The sequence below is a fragment of the Jatropha curcas genome, chromosome 2 (assembly GCF_041381405.1).
Source record: "Jatropha curcas cultivar XTBG-Jc1 chromosome 2, XTBG_Jcur_1.0, whole genome shotgun sequence".
Classification (NCBI taxonomy): domain Eukaryota; kingdom Viridiplantae; phylum Streptophyta; class Magnoliopsida; order Malpighiales; family Euphorbiaceae; genus Jatropha; species Jatropha curcas.
This window is the reverse complement of record NC_143152.1, coordinates 31,847,868-31,865,743: the sequence shown is the minus strand read 5'-3', so window position 1 is coordinate 31,865,743 and position 17,876 is coordinate 31,847,868. Positions and strand designations below refer to the sequence as shown.

Here is a 17,876-nt window from a genome sequence, read left to right as displayed (position 1 = left end):
TTTACATTTTATTTTGGTGATGAACATAATTATTACTGAAATATGAAAGTGTAAGATCATAATAGGTCTTTCCAAAACTTGAGAGGGTGTCACAAATTGCACAAACTTTACCTTTTTCTTTTTTCTCTTTTTATAAGTGGTTCTAGCTTCTCATGTTATGATTTGTCTTGTCTTCCCGAAAACTTTTTTTAGGTTCACAACTTGCAATGTGACCATCTATGTACTATTCCATAATTTAATTATTTAAAACTATATTCAATAAACTGTGAGCAGAAAAGTAAAAAAAAAAAAAGAAAATTCCTTTTTAAAAAAGGACAATTGTCTTTCATGGAATTTTTTTTGAGAATAAAGCTCAATTTGTTTACTCGACTTAGCAAACTATAAGCTACTTAAAAATTAATTTTTTTATATAATTTATCTCTTGAACTTACACAAAAAGAAGAAAAAGCTTATTTTTTTTAAAAAAAATTATTTTAAATATTTTTAATTAATAAAAATAATTTAAAAGTTTAGACTTAAAAAAGAAAAAATAATTTAAAAAATTACAATATAATTAAACAAAATAATTAAATTGCTTTCAAATTCTAAAGGTAAATTATTCGAAAAGATTTTTGAACAAATTATACATTGTTCCACGTTCAAAGGGCAAATTGGATCGGAAGTTAAAAGTTTTTATATATAATGGTTTGGTTCGAATGGATGGTTTTCAAAACCATATAACCGAACTAAAAGCTCAAGTTTTAAATTTTACAAAAGCAAATCAAATCATCAATTATCGAAAACCACAGTCAATTTCAGCAGTGAGATGAATAGCACTATCATCTTCAAGGACAAATCAAATTTATTCAAGTGGTATAGATTTGGAAACTTTCTTTAGCTTCCACTGTGCATAAATAATGACTCAAAGCTTCTCTCATAACTCCTTGAATGCCATTGTAATATAAAATTAGTCCACAACGTAAACTCATGCCAGTTTGTCCTGTGAAGCAACTTGGCCTCGCTGCATTTATTAGTGTCTTCAATGTCAAAATGATCATTTGCATGTAGAACATTCTATAATCAATCAACAACTTTGTGTGTAAACAAGCAGATTAGCCTCAAGTCAAACTGCTGAAATCATAATTGTTAATTTAACCAGTTCATGCATGATGATCAAGTAAATCTGAAAAAGAGTGGTTGTGATGTGATCGTCACCACAACCTACTGTAGCAACAGCTTCGTTATTTAAGTCTGGGGAAGCAGGCTGTTTTACTTCACTTCAAGCCTTCACCCGCTTCTTTCTCTTTCTCTTCTTTGATCAGCCATTCTAAGCTTTCGCCAAGTGATCATGTAACGATCATATGTTTTCTGTGTCTGAAATAGTAATTTATTAGTCTGTGAATAGTATTGCTGGTTCGAAAATTGATATTATTTTTATCCGAAAAAATTACTATATATGTTTTATATTTTATTTAATATTTTTGGAGCATACATGCATAATTTTTATGGGTAAAAAATAAGTAATGAATATTTTTGAAAAATTTAGATAATTAGTTAATAGTGAATTATGGTGTTATATTAATTAAGGAAATTTGAAGAATTTATTTTTTTGAGTAAATTTAAAAATTTTGTGGAGATAAATAGTATTTTTAAAAAATTTAATTGGAGAATATTTTTAGCCATTAGATTATATTACCATAAACTAAATCTTAACCACCAAATTCTTGTCAAAGACTAAAAAGCCCTTTAGTAAAGTCAACTCAAATAATTGAGCTACCATTTTCTCTTCTTCTTCTTCTCCTTTTGGGCGTTAACTCCTCCTCCTTCTTCTTCTCTTTGTTTTTCTTCGCTTCCTAGCTAAATCCACCGAATTTACTCCATTTAACTTGCTTAAGTAATAGATCCTAGAGATTAAAGCTTGAAAATTGATTTTTGGTGACTAAGTTCAAGAAATTTGGAGAGTTAATACTTAAGCCAAGTAAGTGATCACTTCCTTCCTGCAGATTAAGGATTTCAAATTCCTTCTTTTGTTTGCTTTTATATTCCATTCCTTCGTATTTAGTCTGTTTTCTCCTTGTTGTTTTCCATTTCTCATTTTGATTCCAAAACCACAATCTTTTCTCCTCTCTGTTCTTTTTATGTTAATTGCTTATTATTAGTTGATTTTCTTTCCAATTCTCAATCTTTTTCCTGTCCTGAAAGTTTGTTTTCTTATTCCTAAAAAAAAAAAAAAAAAAAAAAAAAAAAAAAAACCAATCCAATTAAGGAGCAAATGGAAACAGTTGTGGGAACTGGAGTAACAAAAGTTACAGAACCGTTGGTTGATTCAGTATTGCGTCAAATTGGGTATATATGGAACTACCAGGACAACCTCCAGAGCTTGAGAGCTCAAGTACAAAACCTGAAAGGTGAAATGCAAGTTTTGAAGCATGACATGGAGAATGCTAGACAAAAAGGAGAACAAATTGAAGATGTCGTGAAGAACTGGCTGAAAGATGCGAATGAGAAAATTGAAGCTTCAGAGAAAATTTTGGAAGATAATGACAGAGCAAATCATTTTTGCTTTATGGGATGCTGTCCTAATATGAAGACTCGCCACCAGCTCAGCAGAAAAGCAAATAAAAAGACACAAGTTCTGGTTGAGGTTCAAAAAAATCGCAAGTTTGACAAAATCTCCTACCGCACTGCTCTCAAGGGGATAGGCCCTCCTAAGGATTATGAAGCCTTTGAATCCAGAATGCTAATTTTGAACCAAATGCTGGAGGCTCTAAAAGATGTTGATGTTACTATGATTGGGGTGTATGGAATGGGAGGTGTGGGCAAGACAACACTAGCAAAAAAGCTTGCCAAACAAGTTGAGGAAGATGGAATTTTCAAGGTGGTGGTTATAGCAACGGTAACCTCTAACGTAGACTTGAAAAGAATTCAACAAGAGATCGCAGAGTGGTTAAGGTTCCCTCTTGAAGCGGAGGTCACCGCAGTGAGGGCAGCTTTGTTATGCTCAAGACTGAAACAGGAGGAGAAAATTCTTGTAATTCTTGATGAAGTTTGGGCACAAATGAAACTAGAAGATATCGGAATTCCTCTTGGCACCGAACATAAAGGATGCAAGATACTGATGACATCCAGAAATCTAAATGTATTGCATGAGATGGGCACAGAGAGGACTTTCAAGCTTCAAGTTTTAGAGGATGAAGAGGCAAGGCAATTATTTGAGAAGAAGGTGGGAACTCTAAAACATTCGCTGATAAAACCTATGACAAATGAAGTTGCGAAGAGATGTGCAGGTTTGCCAATTTCAATTGTGGCAGTTGCAACAGCATTGAAAAATAAGGGGTTGGAAGAATGGAAGGATGCATTGGAACGCCTGAAAAGGTCTGGTGAGGATGATATGGATAAGCAAGTTCAATCTTGTTTTGATTTAAGCTACAGATATTTGGAAAATGATGAAATCAAATTACTATTCTTACGTTTAAGCGCATATTTATTTCTTAGCGATAGAGTAGACCAATTGCTGAAATATGTTTTGGGCTTGAGTTTATTCGAGGGATGCAGAAACTTAGAGGAAACAAGAAATAGACTTCATAAGTATGTTAATGACCTCAAATCCTCATGTTTGCTGCTAGAAGGTCAGAGGGATGGAGAAGTCAAAATGCACGACGTTGTTCGCAGTTTTGCTATTTCAACTGCATCTAGGGATCATCACGTCTTCACTGTAGCATATGACAAGGTATTAGAATGGCCACCTAAATCTAAACTTGAACAGTGCACCGCAATCTCTTTATATTTTACTGAAATTCCTGAGCTTCCGACAACACTTGAATGCCAGCAACTGCAATCATTTCTACTAGTTTATCCTGGTTTGGGTCTCTCGTTAAGAATCCCAGATGACCTTTTTACTATGACAACAGAACTGAAAGTTTTGGATTTAACAGGCATAAGTTTATTGTCACTACCTTTGTCAATTCAAATTCTTGAGAATCTTCAAACCTTGTGTTTGGATTATTGTAAGTTGGAAGATATAAGTATAATCATAAAGCTAAAGAAGCTACAAGTTCTCAGCCTTATGAACTCTGATATTGTTCGATTGCCAAGGGAATTGGAGCAGTTGACTCATCTGCGACTTCTAGATTTGAGCAACTGTTCTAGCCTAGAAGTGATTCCTCGCAATGTCCTGTCAAAGTTAGTCCGATTGGAGGACTTGCGTATGGGTAATAGCTTTGTCCAATGGGAGGGTGAAAAACAAGGTGGTGTAGGGAAAAATGCTAGCCTCTCTGAATTGAAGGCTCTATCAAATCTAGTAGCTCTAGACATACACATTCTTGATGCAAACATACTGCCTAGAGATTTGTTCTCTGAAAAGCTGGAGAGATTTAGAATATTCATTGGGGATGGGTGGAATTGGTCCAAGGATATGTATGCAACGTCAAAAGTGTTGAAACTCAAGCTTAACACAAGTGTTAACCTTGAGGAAATAAAAGTCTTATTGAAGACAACTGAACATCTACATTTGGATGAGCTGAACGGTGTAAAAAATATCCTCCATGAGTTAGACGAAAAAGGTTTTCCATACTCGAAGAAACTCTACGTCCAAAATAGTCTTGATATTGAACATATTATAGACTGGAGGAGGATGAACCATTTCATTGCTTTCCCCAAGTTGGAGTCATTATTTCTACAAAATTTAAAGAAATTGGAGAAGATTTATCACGGCCGTTATGTGATGGGGTCTTTCAGCAATTTAAGAGAATTAAAGGTCAGAAATTGTAATGTATTGAAGAATCTCTTTTCGTTCTCTATGCTCAAGGGTCTTGTGGTGCTCGAAAAAATAAATGTAAGCCGTTGTGAAATTTTGAAAGAGATTGTTGCTATGGAAACAAGAGAAGATTCTGAAATTAAGTTGCCACAGTTACGCAAATTGAAATTGGAGCATTTACCTCAGCTTACATGCTTTTGCTCCCAAGGGGATGTGCCTTCCATTTCCCAAAAGCCAGCAACAGCTTCTACGAGCTCTGGAGAGGTCATATTGGAGGATGAATCTGCAACTCTTTCGCTACTTTCCAGCAAAAAGGTACGCTCCATATCCTTTTTCTAGTCGGATTTTTTTTTTTTTCCAAACAAAGTATATATATATAAAGGGGTAAATTAAATTATACGTAGAAGTAATATTAATAACTAAATACAAATACGGTTTATTTCTCATGTATTAAGTGGAAATACTTGACAATACATTTCTCTGAACTTAATAATAATTAATTAATAGTTAATAATATTAAATATATTAATTTAAATTTTATATTGCTACATATATAATTAATATATATCATATTTATTATACAATATCTAAAGTTTTTTTTTAATTAGTATTATATATATTAGGTTTAAAAACTGTTATTGTTAATATTTCTTACTTAATTGTTCAAATAACAATCCTTAAATTAAAAGTTTTAGATAATAATTTTCTATTTAATGTCCATTTCCCTATTAGTATGTTTTGGAGTTGACAGTACTCAAATTTATTTTTCTTGAAACACAAATTGTGTCTACAGATTCAATTCCCCAATTTGGTAGATCTGAAATTAGCTTCAATCAATGTGGAGCAGATATGGCCCAATCAACTTACAGAATTATCTCCATGGATTACAAACTTAACAAGATTGATTATTGACACCTGCGAGAATTTAAGTTATTTATTCACATCTTCTATGGTTGAAAGCCTCGCGAAACTCATACACATTGAGATAAGGGATTGCAAATCCATGAAAGAAGTCATAGTTACAAACCGAGAAGAAATGAAGAGCATAATGCTATTCCCTAAACTGGTCTCCATGAAGCTCAAAGGCCTTCCGAGTCTCAGAAGATTTTGCACTGCGAAGTTCATAGAATGTCCCTCCTTGAAAGTGCTGTGGATAGAGAATTGCCCGCAACTCCAAGCATTTATCTCTAGTTCCAGAAGGACATATGCGGGAACTAGTGGGCAAGCAAACTCAACTCTCTTTGATGAAAAGGTTATTTCTTTCTTATCTGTTTACGTTCATCTTTTAGTTTTCAGAATTTGATGTTAACTCCATGAAATTTTTACTTCAGATTTTGTTTCCCAACTTGGAAAATCTGCGTATCACGAACATGCACACATTGAAGATGATATGGAACGATGAACTCTGGGAGGATTCCTTTTGTAGATTGAAAGTACTCGAAGTAAAGCATGGAAAAGAACTATTGAAAGTTTTTCCATCTAAACAGTTGCTGAGATTCAAGAACTTAGAAATATTGATGGTTAATGATTGTAATTTAGTGGAAGAGGTATTTGATCTCCAAGTATTGATGAAAATACAAGAAGAAACAGATGTTGTAGCAACCACTCAGACTCAATTGAGATTTTTGAATATAACAGGACTCCCAAACTTGAAGAATGTATGGAATGGGGATCCTAGTGGAATTTTGTCCTTTCGTTACGTACAAAATGTGTATGCATGGAATTGTCCGAATTTGAAAGAGCTATTCCCATTTTCAATAGCTCAATGTCTTCCACAACTTGAACTGCTGGATATAGATGGTTGCGGGATGGAGGAAATTGTTGCCAAAGAGGAAAGAGCAGAAGCAACTCCTAAGTTTACATTTAGTCGACTGAAGTCCTTAACCCTTTGGAGATTATATGGATTAAAGTGTTTTTACTCAGAAAACCACATCTTAGAATGTCCGCGGTTAGAAAAATTGAGTGTCTATCGCTGTGATAAATTGGAAATTTTTACTTCAGAACCTGGGGATTTGCAAACAATGGATTTGGAGAAGCAGGAGACTCAATTGAAGATTCAGGTTCCGCAGCCATTTTTTTCATTTAGAAAGGTATGTAAGAAAATGTGTTTTTTTCAATTTTAATATTTTACAAGAAAAAATTTTTAAAAAACTTATAAAACAAAATATTTTTCCTTTTGAACAAAATTTGATTTATTCGTTTGAGTTCGTAATCATATAACTGTATTGCTATAAACGGACTATTAACTCAACTTGATTTCTATTCAATGGTTTCCAGATTATTCCCAACTTGAAGCATTTATCATTAGATAACAAGGACACCTCAACGATTCGTCAAGGCCAGTTTCCAGCACACAAACTAGAATTTCTTGAATTGAATTGTTTTCTTGATGGTTCAACAGATTCTGCATTTGGTCTCATTCATAAATTTCCAAATATTAAAAAGCTTGCTCTGGCAACTTCTTCCTTCAAAGTGCTATTCCAACATGGTATTCTTGGTGAAGCTGAAGGGGCTCTCGCTCGGCTGCAATTCTTAAAACTGGAAAACCTTCCGCACATGAGCCACATTTGGAGTGAAGATTGCCCACCTGACCATGTTTTCCAAAATCTTGAAGCTTTAGAAGTATGGGTTTGCCCCAGTTTGATTATCTTGGCACCGTCAACCGCATCTTTCCAAAACCTTTCTACTCTTGATGTTTGGCACTGTGATCAACTAGTCAACCTAGTAGCATCCTCTACTGCAAACAGTATGGTGAACCTCACGAAATTGACTGTAAGAGATAGCAATATGCTGAAAGAAATTGTAGCCAACGAGGGAAATGAATACCAATCCCATTCCCAACCTCAGATTATTCTCAGTAAATTGTTAACTCTAGAGCTCTGTGGCTTGAAAAACCTGACTAGCTTCTGCTCAATTGCAAGTTGCACCTTCAAATTCCCATCTTTGAATGATGTAGTTGTGGCACAGTGCCCCAACATGAAGATTTTCTCTCAAGGAGTCATAACCTCACCAGAGCTAAAGAGAGTATATCAGACACAGGATAGAGATAAATGGCTTTGGATTGGGGACCTGAATACCACCATAAAACAATTGTATGAAGAAATGGTAAGTTTGATAGCAATCTCTCCTGCTAAATTCCGGATGTCTATTTGTTTCTTGTCCATGAGAATAATTAATTTGTTACAGACTTGCAATCACTAAAGCACAATTTTGCTTTCTAGGTTGGATTTAGTGGCCTGCAGCATTTGAAACTCTCAGAATTTCCCCGATTAAAACAAATCTGGCACGACCAACTTCCAGTACAGTTATTCTGCAATTTAAATACGCTGGTGATCGATGATTGCAGATTTACCTTTAGCTCAGTTCCATCCAATCTAATACCATTTTTGGGTAAATTGGAAGAGCTTGAGGTAAGAAATTGTGATGCAGTAGAACGAATATTTGGTCTAGAATGGCTAAATCCGAGTGGATTTGTTGGACATTTTTCAAAGTTAACAAGCTTGACTGTGCATGGTTGTGGCAATTTAAAATATCTTTTATCATCATCAATGATTAAAAGTATTGTGCATCTCCAAAGAATTGATATATGTGATTGTAAAAAGATGGAGCAAGTAATAGTCGGGGACGGTTCAGAAGAAGAAACGAGGATGCTACTACGTGAACTAGGGTTCCTGAAACTTGGAGGTCTTCCGAAACTCACACGATTCTGCACATGTGATTTGATTGAATGTCCTGCATTAAATGAGCTGCAAATTATAAATTGCCCTGTACTGATGACATTTGTCTCCAGTTCTGCAAGTGCAGTCATGGCAGCAAGCAGTGAACGTGAAATATTGGACTATACACTCTTTAATGAAAAGGTGATCTCTTTTTCTAATTATCTAAAAAGATTGTCTTCATTCCTGTTATATGGTTCGGTTAATTTGTTTATTTAGCTGGTGTACTTTCGTGTTCTATTGTCATCATATTAGTAATGGAGTATGATTTTGTGATGCAGGTTGCATTCCCCAACTTGGTGCAAGTGCAAATTTCGAATGCAGATGCTTTGAGAAAGATCTGGCACAACCACCTTCACTCAGTTTCTTTCTACAAATTACGGGTAATGAAGGTGGAATATGGCAATCAACTGGTGCAAATTTTTCCGTCTAACATATTCAAGAGACTCGAGAATCTCAAGGATGTGGTCATAAGGAATTGTGATTCACTAGAAGTGGTCTTCGATCTCCAAGAGCTGGTTATAAATATAACAGAATCAATAACGAGTGAATTGAGAGATTTGGATATTCGAAACCTCCAAAATTTGAAGTATGTGTGGAATAAGGATCCCCAACAAGCTCTCTCCTTTCCTAACCTGAGTTCAGTTCATGTTTGGCACTGTCCAAGCCTGAAAAACCTGTTTCCAACTTCCATTGCTAAAAATCTTCTCCAACTTAAAACACTTTACTTAGATGATTGTGGCTTGAAAGAACTTGTTACAAAGGAGGAAGGAGTGGAAACAAATCCTAAGTTTGCATTTCCTCAACTCAAGTCCTTGGACTTGTGGAGATTAAATGAGCTAAATTGTTTCTATCCTGGATCTCACACACTAGAATGTCCAGTTTTAGAAAAGTTGGTTGTCTTTCATTGTGACAAATTGGAGACTTTAACCTTTGAACCAGTTGACAGCAACTTGCAAGAAACACAAATGGAGAACCCGCTTTTCTCATTTAGAGAGGTACCTGTGGTCCTTAATCTCTATATTAAAGAAAATCTAAGCACGTGAGTTTTTTTCTTAACATGTCTGCAAACTATTTGAATTTGTCTTTTTTTCCAGATCATCAACAACTTGGAGCATTTATCGCTAACAAGAAAGGATGCAACAACGATATGTCAAGGCCAGTTTCCAGAAGACCTCTTTCACATGCTGAAAGTCATAGAGATAAATTGCTATCACGATGAATCTGCAGTTTTTCCATTTGATCTCCTTGAAAGATTCCACAGCATGGAAAAACTTGCTGTAAAGTGCAGTCAATTCAAAGAGTTGTTCCCACATGAAGGACATGTAGGTAAAGAAAAATATGTTAAGATTGTGGAGAAGATACGGCACTTAGAGTTGGATGGTCTTGCCAATTTAGAACATATTTGGAACCAAGACTCCCAGCTAGACAAAGTTCTTCAGTCTCTCGAAATTCTAGATGTTTCGGGGTGTGACAGTTTGATTACTTTAGCACCATCCTCAGCTTCTTTCCAGAATCTGACAACTATGGATGTAAAATCTTTCAAAGTATTAGCAAGTTTGACGACATCCTCAACAGCAAAAAGTCTTGTTCAGCTTACAAGATTGAGTGTAAGGGAATGCGATATGCTGATAGAAATAGTTGCCAGCGAAGGAAATGATGGATCAAGAGAGGAGATCATCTTCAACAAATTAGAAAGTCTGGAACTTCTTTCTTTACCCAGCCTCGTTACCTTTTGTGCAGCAGAGCAGAGCTTCAAGTTTCCCTCTTTGACACTAGTAATTGTGGAGCAGTGCCCCAAGATGCAGGTTTTCTCAAATGGAGTCTTAAGCACGCCAAAGCTACAAACTTTAAGAGTGACAGAAGAACAAGAAGATGAAGGACGTTGGAATGGCAATCTTAACGCCACCATACAACAGTTGTTTACAGAAATGGTATGTTTTCTGAATTAAATATTCATTTCCTTTAATGAATAGGTAGGTAAGTGCATGCGTTACTAGTTCAAGAAATCACACAATTCATTAAAAGACCAAAAAAGGAAAACCATTTCTTTAAAAATTGGTAACTAGAGTCGTCCTCAAGCATTATCTGACTTTATTGCCTCTGCTGCATATTTTGCATGGTCGCCAGAATGCAGAGGAAGATCAATCGCCATCTATCGAGTGCTGAAGGCGTAAAAAGTCGATTTTCGTTGTGATACGAGGCAGTAGAGGCAAATGGTGTACTCTATTGATTTATGAAATGGTGGAGGATCATTTTATTTCCATGTTGTTGCTGCTGTGAAGCTCTCTCTATATTTGTATTTATTCAAGGATTCTGATATTCATCTTAATATTTGTAATTATACTAGAAATTTTTCACACAATTGCATTATCTTAAATTTGTTTTAAATAAATCTATATTTCTGACTTGAAACCATCAATGAAGTGCAGGGATCTTATTTAAATTAATATACACGAGATTCTCCATGGCAAAACATCCCTCTTAACTTAACACATTCTTTTTACAATATCAGAAAAATATTCCAGTTACTGTACAATCTTAACTTTCTTCATTGAAAATCTACAGCCCAAGCTTTCATCTCCTTCAGGTTCAATTCAAATCCAAACACTAGGCCCTCGGACTAGTCATGTGTTCACAATCCATGGGCCTCAGTTTTCACAGCCCGTTTTAAGTAGACGAACTTTGCTGTAGCACAAGTGAGTTTTTATTGCTTACTTGACCTCGGTTTTAAAAAATGTTGCAAAGACTTGAAGTCAACATTATTAAATTGTAATTAAAAACTTAAAATCAAATTAAAACCGATTAATTTAAATGAATTCAAATTTAGTAAATTCTTTCTTGACATATTAATTTAATATATATTTAAAATTCAGCTTCTGAACTTTAAACCCCTAAAATACTCGGATTACTATAGATAAAATAATGAATACAATCCAATTCTATGCCTAGATTTGAGTGGATATGAAGTTATAAACAGAAACACGTCTAAGTCGTAGTTTCCAGTACATAAGCAGTAATCTGGATGTGCAAAAATGAAACAATCTCCACATTTTTTAACAACTCTGATGGTGCAGGCATTTCCTTGAAATATTAAACCTCCCCTTACTTGCCTGCAACTATTTTGTTAGGCTGACAATTACTGATACAATGCATGGAAGAAGGTACAATAATAAAGCACCAAGCACTGATGATAGTGCAAGTATTAGAAAACAAATTGACTTGAGCACTGATGATAATATCAATCCTTTTGTACAGCTGATATTTAATAGATAAGCCAAAATTAAATTTCTGTATTTATGTTAAGCTAGATTTGACTTGAGCAGTTTCAGTGCTTTCGTCATTTCACATATCCAGTTATTCCTTTGCAAATATGTTTGATATTCACCACTATAAGGTGCATTTTTTGGCTTTCTGTTTTGTCATTTTTATGTATCCACTTCTGTCCTTGTGCAGGCATTGTCTTCTTTGTATATATGGGACAATTGCCCTTGCGTTGGTTCTTGCAGGAAGATTGAAAGAATTAAGGGTTGTATATATTTTGACTGGTAAAATTAACTTTAGTTATCTTCTAGTTGATGGCAGTTATGCTTGTGAATGTAGTTTCTAACTTTTCCTTATTTGCAGTTTACTATGGCATTGAAAATTCATTTAGTAGTCTAGCTCCACATGTTGTACAGGAAGACATGATGAATTCTTACCATTCTTCTCTGGCACTTTATTGCACTTTTCTATTTATGTTTTCATTAATTGTTATTTTCTGTTTGCAGTGGCTGTTGGGCTCATATAACACACAAATACTTCTTATGGTGTTTCTTGCCATAGTTTCTCTCTTATTAGCAGGATTCTTTGGGTACCATGCCAACCTGTGTCGAATGAATACCACGACTAATGAGGTCTGGTCTAGTTTCTCTGTAATTTGTTCAACTAGTTTTCTCTTTTCTCTTGGAAATAGATGAAGCATGGACATAGGCAGAATAATTTATAAAATGGGAGAAGCACATACTATCCCTGATTCCATATCTTTTTTATGGGTCGAAAATGGAATCAACTGTGTTGTTGAACAATGAATAACTACCACAACTACAGTGCTATACATGTTTGCCTCTTCTGGTTAATTTCAGGACAAAAACATTGCATCTTAATTCTTAAATAACTTCACGTGACTTTGAGAAGTTTATGTAAAGTAGTTTCCTTCCCTCAGGCTTATTTGTGGTGAGTTCAATAATCGGTTCTGCAATGTCAGTAAGGATCAAACTCTTTCCCATAAGAGTTCTTGTGATGGCTGTATCGATCTTTACATGTGATGTTATTAAAGTAGTTGATGTAATTTTTTGTTGTTTTTTTCTTTTTTTAATAAAAATTATTTCTGGTAGTTTATGGTAATTAAAGCCATGCCTCTCCCTCTCTCTATTGGCAGATTCAAATTGTTGCCTTACTTCTTTCGGTAAACAATTAATCCCTGAAACTTACATCTCTGTGTTCTTTGACTTTTTGGTTGGGATTTACAGACCTTCAAGTGGCAAGAGTACCTTGTCTGGCAAAAGAAGGTAAATGAAGCAAGGGTTAGTGCCGCGGCACTAAAAGCAAGCATCAGTGAGATGGGTGACAAAACAAACCATTCAGAGAGCAAATGTAGAGGCTTTTGCCGGAGATCACCCCTCAAAGATGCTGAGGTTTTAGTTAAGAGAAACGTGTATGATAAGGGATTCTTTCACAATCTTTGTGAGGTAATCTTTCCGCTGTCAACAATGTTAAAGTTATAGTTACAGCTCCATTGAAGTAAAATTGATGCAAGTGTTGTTGACAGTTTTTGGAGAAATTTTGTTAAAGTCATTTAGATTTTGTTGTATTTTGTTGAAGTCAAGAGGTAGGTGAACTACCTTGCTTTTAGGTAGGTTTGGTGAACAACCTTCCTTGACTTATGGAAGGTTGGTGAACAAACTTTAGAATAGCTCTACTATAAATGTTTACATTATGCTTTAATGAAAAAATAAGAAGTGAATATTTGTTTCTTCACACTTACAAAATCTGCAGCTTTTTTTTCATTTTCTGCAGAATTTTTCTTCTCTTCCTTAATTTTCTGCTCTTCTAAACCAACAAGTGGTATCAGAGCTACCTTGATCTCAAAGGGCTGTGTGTGTGTTTGAGTGAAAATCATAGAGAAAGCCACCAAATAAACCAGAATTTGTGAAGTTTTTCTGTTTATTTGCTTTTCCTCAAATGGCTTCCAGCAGCATGTCTCTTTCACCTCCTCATTTTAATGGGGAAAACTATCATGTTTGGTCTGTGAAGATGAGAGCTTATTTCAAGGGGCTTGGATTATGGCAGTATGTGGAGGAAAACAGAGTACCTCCACTTCTTAATCAAAATCCAACCCTTCAGCAGATTAGACAACATGAAGAAGAGGTTGCTAAGGCTCCAAAAGCTCTGTCCTATATACATGCAGCTGTTGCAGATCCTATCTTCACCAAGATTATGACATGTGAGACAGCACATGAAGCTTGGGAGAAGTTAAAAATTGAGTATCATGGATCTGAAAAAACTAGACAGATGCAGATATTCAATTTAAGAAAAGAATTTGAAATGTTGAAAATGAAGGACAATGAAAAGGTGAAAGATTACATTGATAGAGTTATGAAAATTGTAAACCAAATTCGATTGTTGGGAGAAGAGTTAGAAGAGAAGAGAATTGTGGAGAAAGTTATGGTGACTCTCCCTGAAAAATTTGAAGCCAAGATTTCTTCTCTTGAAGAAACTTGGGACATGTCACAAATATCATTGAATGTGCTTTCAAATGCTCTACAAGCTGTAGAACAAAGAAAAGCCTATAGGGAAGAAGAAACCTTTGGAGAGAAGGCTCTTGTAGTGACTCAACAACCAAAAATGAAGAAGAATTTCAGAAAAAATTGGAGGAAGGACAGATTTTCACCTTGTCCACATTGCAAAAAAACAAACTACACTGAGAACTACTGCTGGTTCGGACCTGGAGCCCAATGTAAGGTTTGTAAGCAATTTGGTCACACCGAGAAAGTTTGTTCTACAAACCAGAATCAACAAACACAAGCCCATCATGCACAAGTCACCGAAAATTCTGAAAAGTATGAAGAACAACTATTTGCTGCAAATGAAATTGAAAAATGTGGTGTCTCAATTGAAGCTAAAGAAGCATGGCTTGTTGATAGTGGCTGCACTAACCACATGACACCAAACTTGGTGAATTTCGATAGCTTGGATACAAACTATTCTTCAAAAGTCAGACTTGGAGATGGTAGGCTTGTTGATGTCAAAGGCAAAGGAGATGTGATTGTACAAACTCCTTCAGGTACAAAGCTTGTTTCCGATGTTCTTTACATACCGGAACTAAATCAAAGCTTGTTTTCGGTGGGTCAATTGCTGGATAAGAATTATAGTTTGCTATTTAAAGATAAAACTTTTGAAATAAGTGATCCTTCTGGCTCAAAGTTATTTGCTGTCAAAATGAAACGGAGAAGCTTTCCTCTAAATTTAAGAAGATTCGAAGAAGAATCTTGCTTGAGTCATAAAGAAGAATCTGATTTGTGGCATAAGAGACTTGGTCACACCAATCTCAATTCATTAAAACTGCTACAATCCAAGAACTTAGTTGCTGATTTGCCATCTGTAGTTGAAAACAACAATGAATCCAAAGCCTACAGAATTTTGAATCCTATTACTAAACAGGTGTATGTCAGCAGGAGTGTCAAATTCGATGAGAAAGGTGAATGGGATTGGAGTAAAATGGAACCAGAAAATTCTAAATCAGTTCTTGATTTTCAGCAAGAGCAAGAACTTCCAAAGATGATTATGCAATTAGAGGGACTAGATCCCTAGAGGAAATTTACAGCAGATGTAATGTTGTCTCACTTGAACCAACTCAGGTGGATGAAGCCTTAAAATTGCTTGAGTGGAGAGCTGCCATGGAGGAAGAGTTGAAGATGATTATGAATTTTCATCAAGAGAATCCAACTAAAATACTTTGTGACAACAAATCAGCTGTTACTATGGTTAAGAATCCAATCTTCCATAAAAAAACCAAGCATACAAAAATCAAGTACCATGCAATGCATGAAGCTGAAAAGGAAAATAAAATTCAGATTGTTCATTGCAGTTCTGAAGACCAAGCAGCAGATATTTTCACCAAGGCATTGCAAAAAAATCAAGATTTGAATTTCTTAGGAATAGACTTGATGTTTGTCTCAACTCTTGCATCAAGGAGGAGTGTTAAAGTTATAGTTACAGCTCCATTGAAGTAAAATTGATGCAAGTGTTGTTGACAGTTTTTGGAGAAATTTTGTTAAAGTCATTTAGATTTTGTTGTATTTTGTTGAAGTCAAGAGGTAGGTGAACTACCTTGCTTTTAGGTAGGTTTGGTGAACAACCTTCCTTGACTTATGGAAGGTTGGTGAACAAACTTTAGAATAGCTCTACTATAAATGTTTACATTATGCTTTAATGAAAAAATAAGAAGTGAATATTTGTTTCTTCACACTTACAAAATCTGCAGCTTTTTTTTCATTTTCTGCAGAATTTTTCTTCTCTTCCTTAATTTTCTGCTCTTCTAAACCAACAAACAAAACCATCATGTTTGAGGAAAAAATCAAAGTCTCGCTGAGATAGTTGTGATCAAGCATTAACTGGGTAGTTTCTATAGCTTTTCCCTTGATAGGAGCTTGAACCCATACTGCATGTTCAATATATTATAATAGAACGTAATGGAATGTAATTCAATATGATAAAAAGATAATAAAATAATAAACTATTCCATTGCGCTCCATTATATATTACCAAACATGCATGTAGAGAATGCTGTGAAGCTTATATTTTATTTGCTGATGGAATAGGCAAAAATATAAGCAGCATAGCATATGGCCTTCACCTTGCATAGTGAAGTTTGATGGCTATTTTAGTGCAGAGACATTACTTATTCTGTAAGAAGAACATTGGGAGATTTTGCTTAATGCTTGAGCATGTATATTATTTTTCTTTTATAGATTCGATGAGGTTTAAATGGAGGAAGGGTTTATTCGAAAGTCAGCATGTACACTTCATTTATGTTTTTCTTTTGGCCTAATGTTTATATTTACTCTTAACATTTTAGGAGATTTGCCTCATGGCATCCTCAATTTTACAAGGGAACCTATCATGACCTTACATTTTCACTTTTTAATAATAACTATGTCCCTACTCAAAATAAAATAACTTTGCAAGAGTTCAATTATAATCTTGCATTTTTACATTTCATTTTGGCAAGAGGCATAATTATTACTGAAATATGAAGGTGTAGGATCATATTCGCAGACTTGAGAGGGTGTCACAAATTGCACAAACTTTACTTTTTTCTTTTTTCTTTTTTTGTAAGTGGTTCATTCGCTCCTTGCAGTAAGGCGCTGGCCTGTCTAGCTTCTCATGTTATGATTTGTCTTGTCTTCCCCAAAACTTTTTTTAGGTTCACAACTTGCAATGTGACAATCTATGTACTATTCCATAATTTAATTATTTAAAACTATATTCAATAAACTGTGAGCAGAAAAGTAGAAAAAAAGAAAATTCCCTTTTAAAAAAGGACAATTGTCTTTCATGAAATTTTTTTTTAGAATAAAGCTCAATTTGTTTATTCGACTTAGCAAAAGCTACTTAAAAACTAATTTTTTTATATAATTTATCTCTTGAACTTACACAAAAAGAAGAAAAGGCTTATTTTTTTTATAAAAAATTATTTTAAATATTTTTAATTAATAAAAATAATTTAAAAGTTTAGACTTAAAAAAGAAAAAATAATTTTAAAAATTACAATATAATTAAACAAAATAATTAAATTGCTTTCAAATTCTGAAGGTAAATTAACAAATTATACATTACTCCACATTCAAAAGGCAAATTGAATTTGAAGTTAAAAGTTTATATATATATAATGGTTTGGTTGGATTGGATGGTTTTCAAAACCATATAACCAAACTAAAAGCTCAAGTTTTAAATTTTACGAAAGCAAATCAAATCATCAATTATTGAAAACCACAGTTTTAGATTCATCAATTTCAGCAGTGAGATGAATACCCTTGTCCTGTGAAGCAATTTGGCCTCGTTGCATTTATTAGTGTCTTCAATGTCAAAATGATCATGTGCATGTAGGCCATACTATAATCAATCAACAACTTTGAGTTTTGTTACATTATTATTATTATTTTTTTTTATTGAAGTCAATGTTTTTCTTCTGTATTATAATCGAATGATAATAATAAGAAATTACATTTTGTGTGTAAACAAGCAGATTAGCCTCAAGTCAAACTGCTGAAATCATAATTGTTAATTTAACCAATTGATGCATGATGATCAAGTAAATCTGAAAAAGAATGGTTGTGATGTGATCGTCATCACAACCTACTGTAGCAACAGCTTCGTTACTT

The 17,876-nt window shown here is 34.4% G+C and overlaps 1 protein-coding gene and 1 long non-coding RNA gene across 2 annotated transcripts; one reads left to right on the top strand and one right to left on the bottom strand.

Annotated features, from left to right (window-relative positions):
- Positions 1–1,091: 1,091 nt before the first annotated feature.
- LOC149498634 (uncharacterized) lies at positions 1,092–5,048 on the bottom strand. Its single transcript, XR_016319508.1, has 2 exons — positions 4,917–5,048; positions 1,092–1,353 (listed from the first exon to the last, which is right to left on the bottom strand). It is a non-coding gene; the product is annotated as an uncharacterized LOC149498634 (long non-coding RNA).
- Positions 1,768–10,846, top strand: LOC105647848 (uncharacterized). The gene is made up of 8 exons (XM_037640187.2): positions 1,768–5,050; positions 5,529–5,987; positions 6,067–6,825; positions 7,013–7,840; positions 7,957–8,595; positions 8,733–9,449; positions 9,549–10,385; positions 10,582–10,846. The coding sequence occupies exons 1-8, from the start codon at positions 2,252–2,254 to the stop codon at positions 10,618–10,620; spliced, it is 7,077 nt and encodes a 2,358-aa protein (XP_037496115.2). The 5' UTR covers positions 1,768–2,251; the 3' UTR covers positions 10,621–10,846.
- The last annotated feature ends 7,030 nt before the right edge of the window (positions 10,847–17,876 follow it).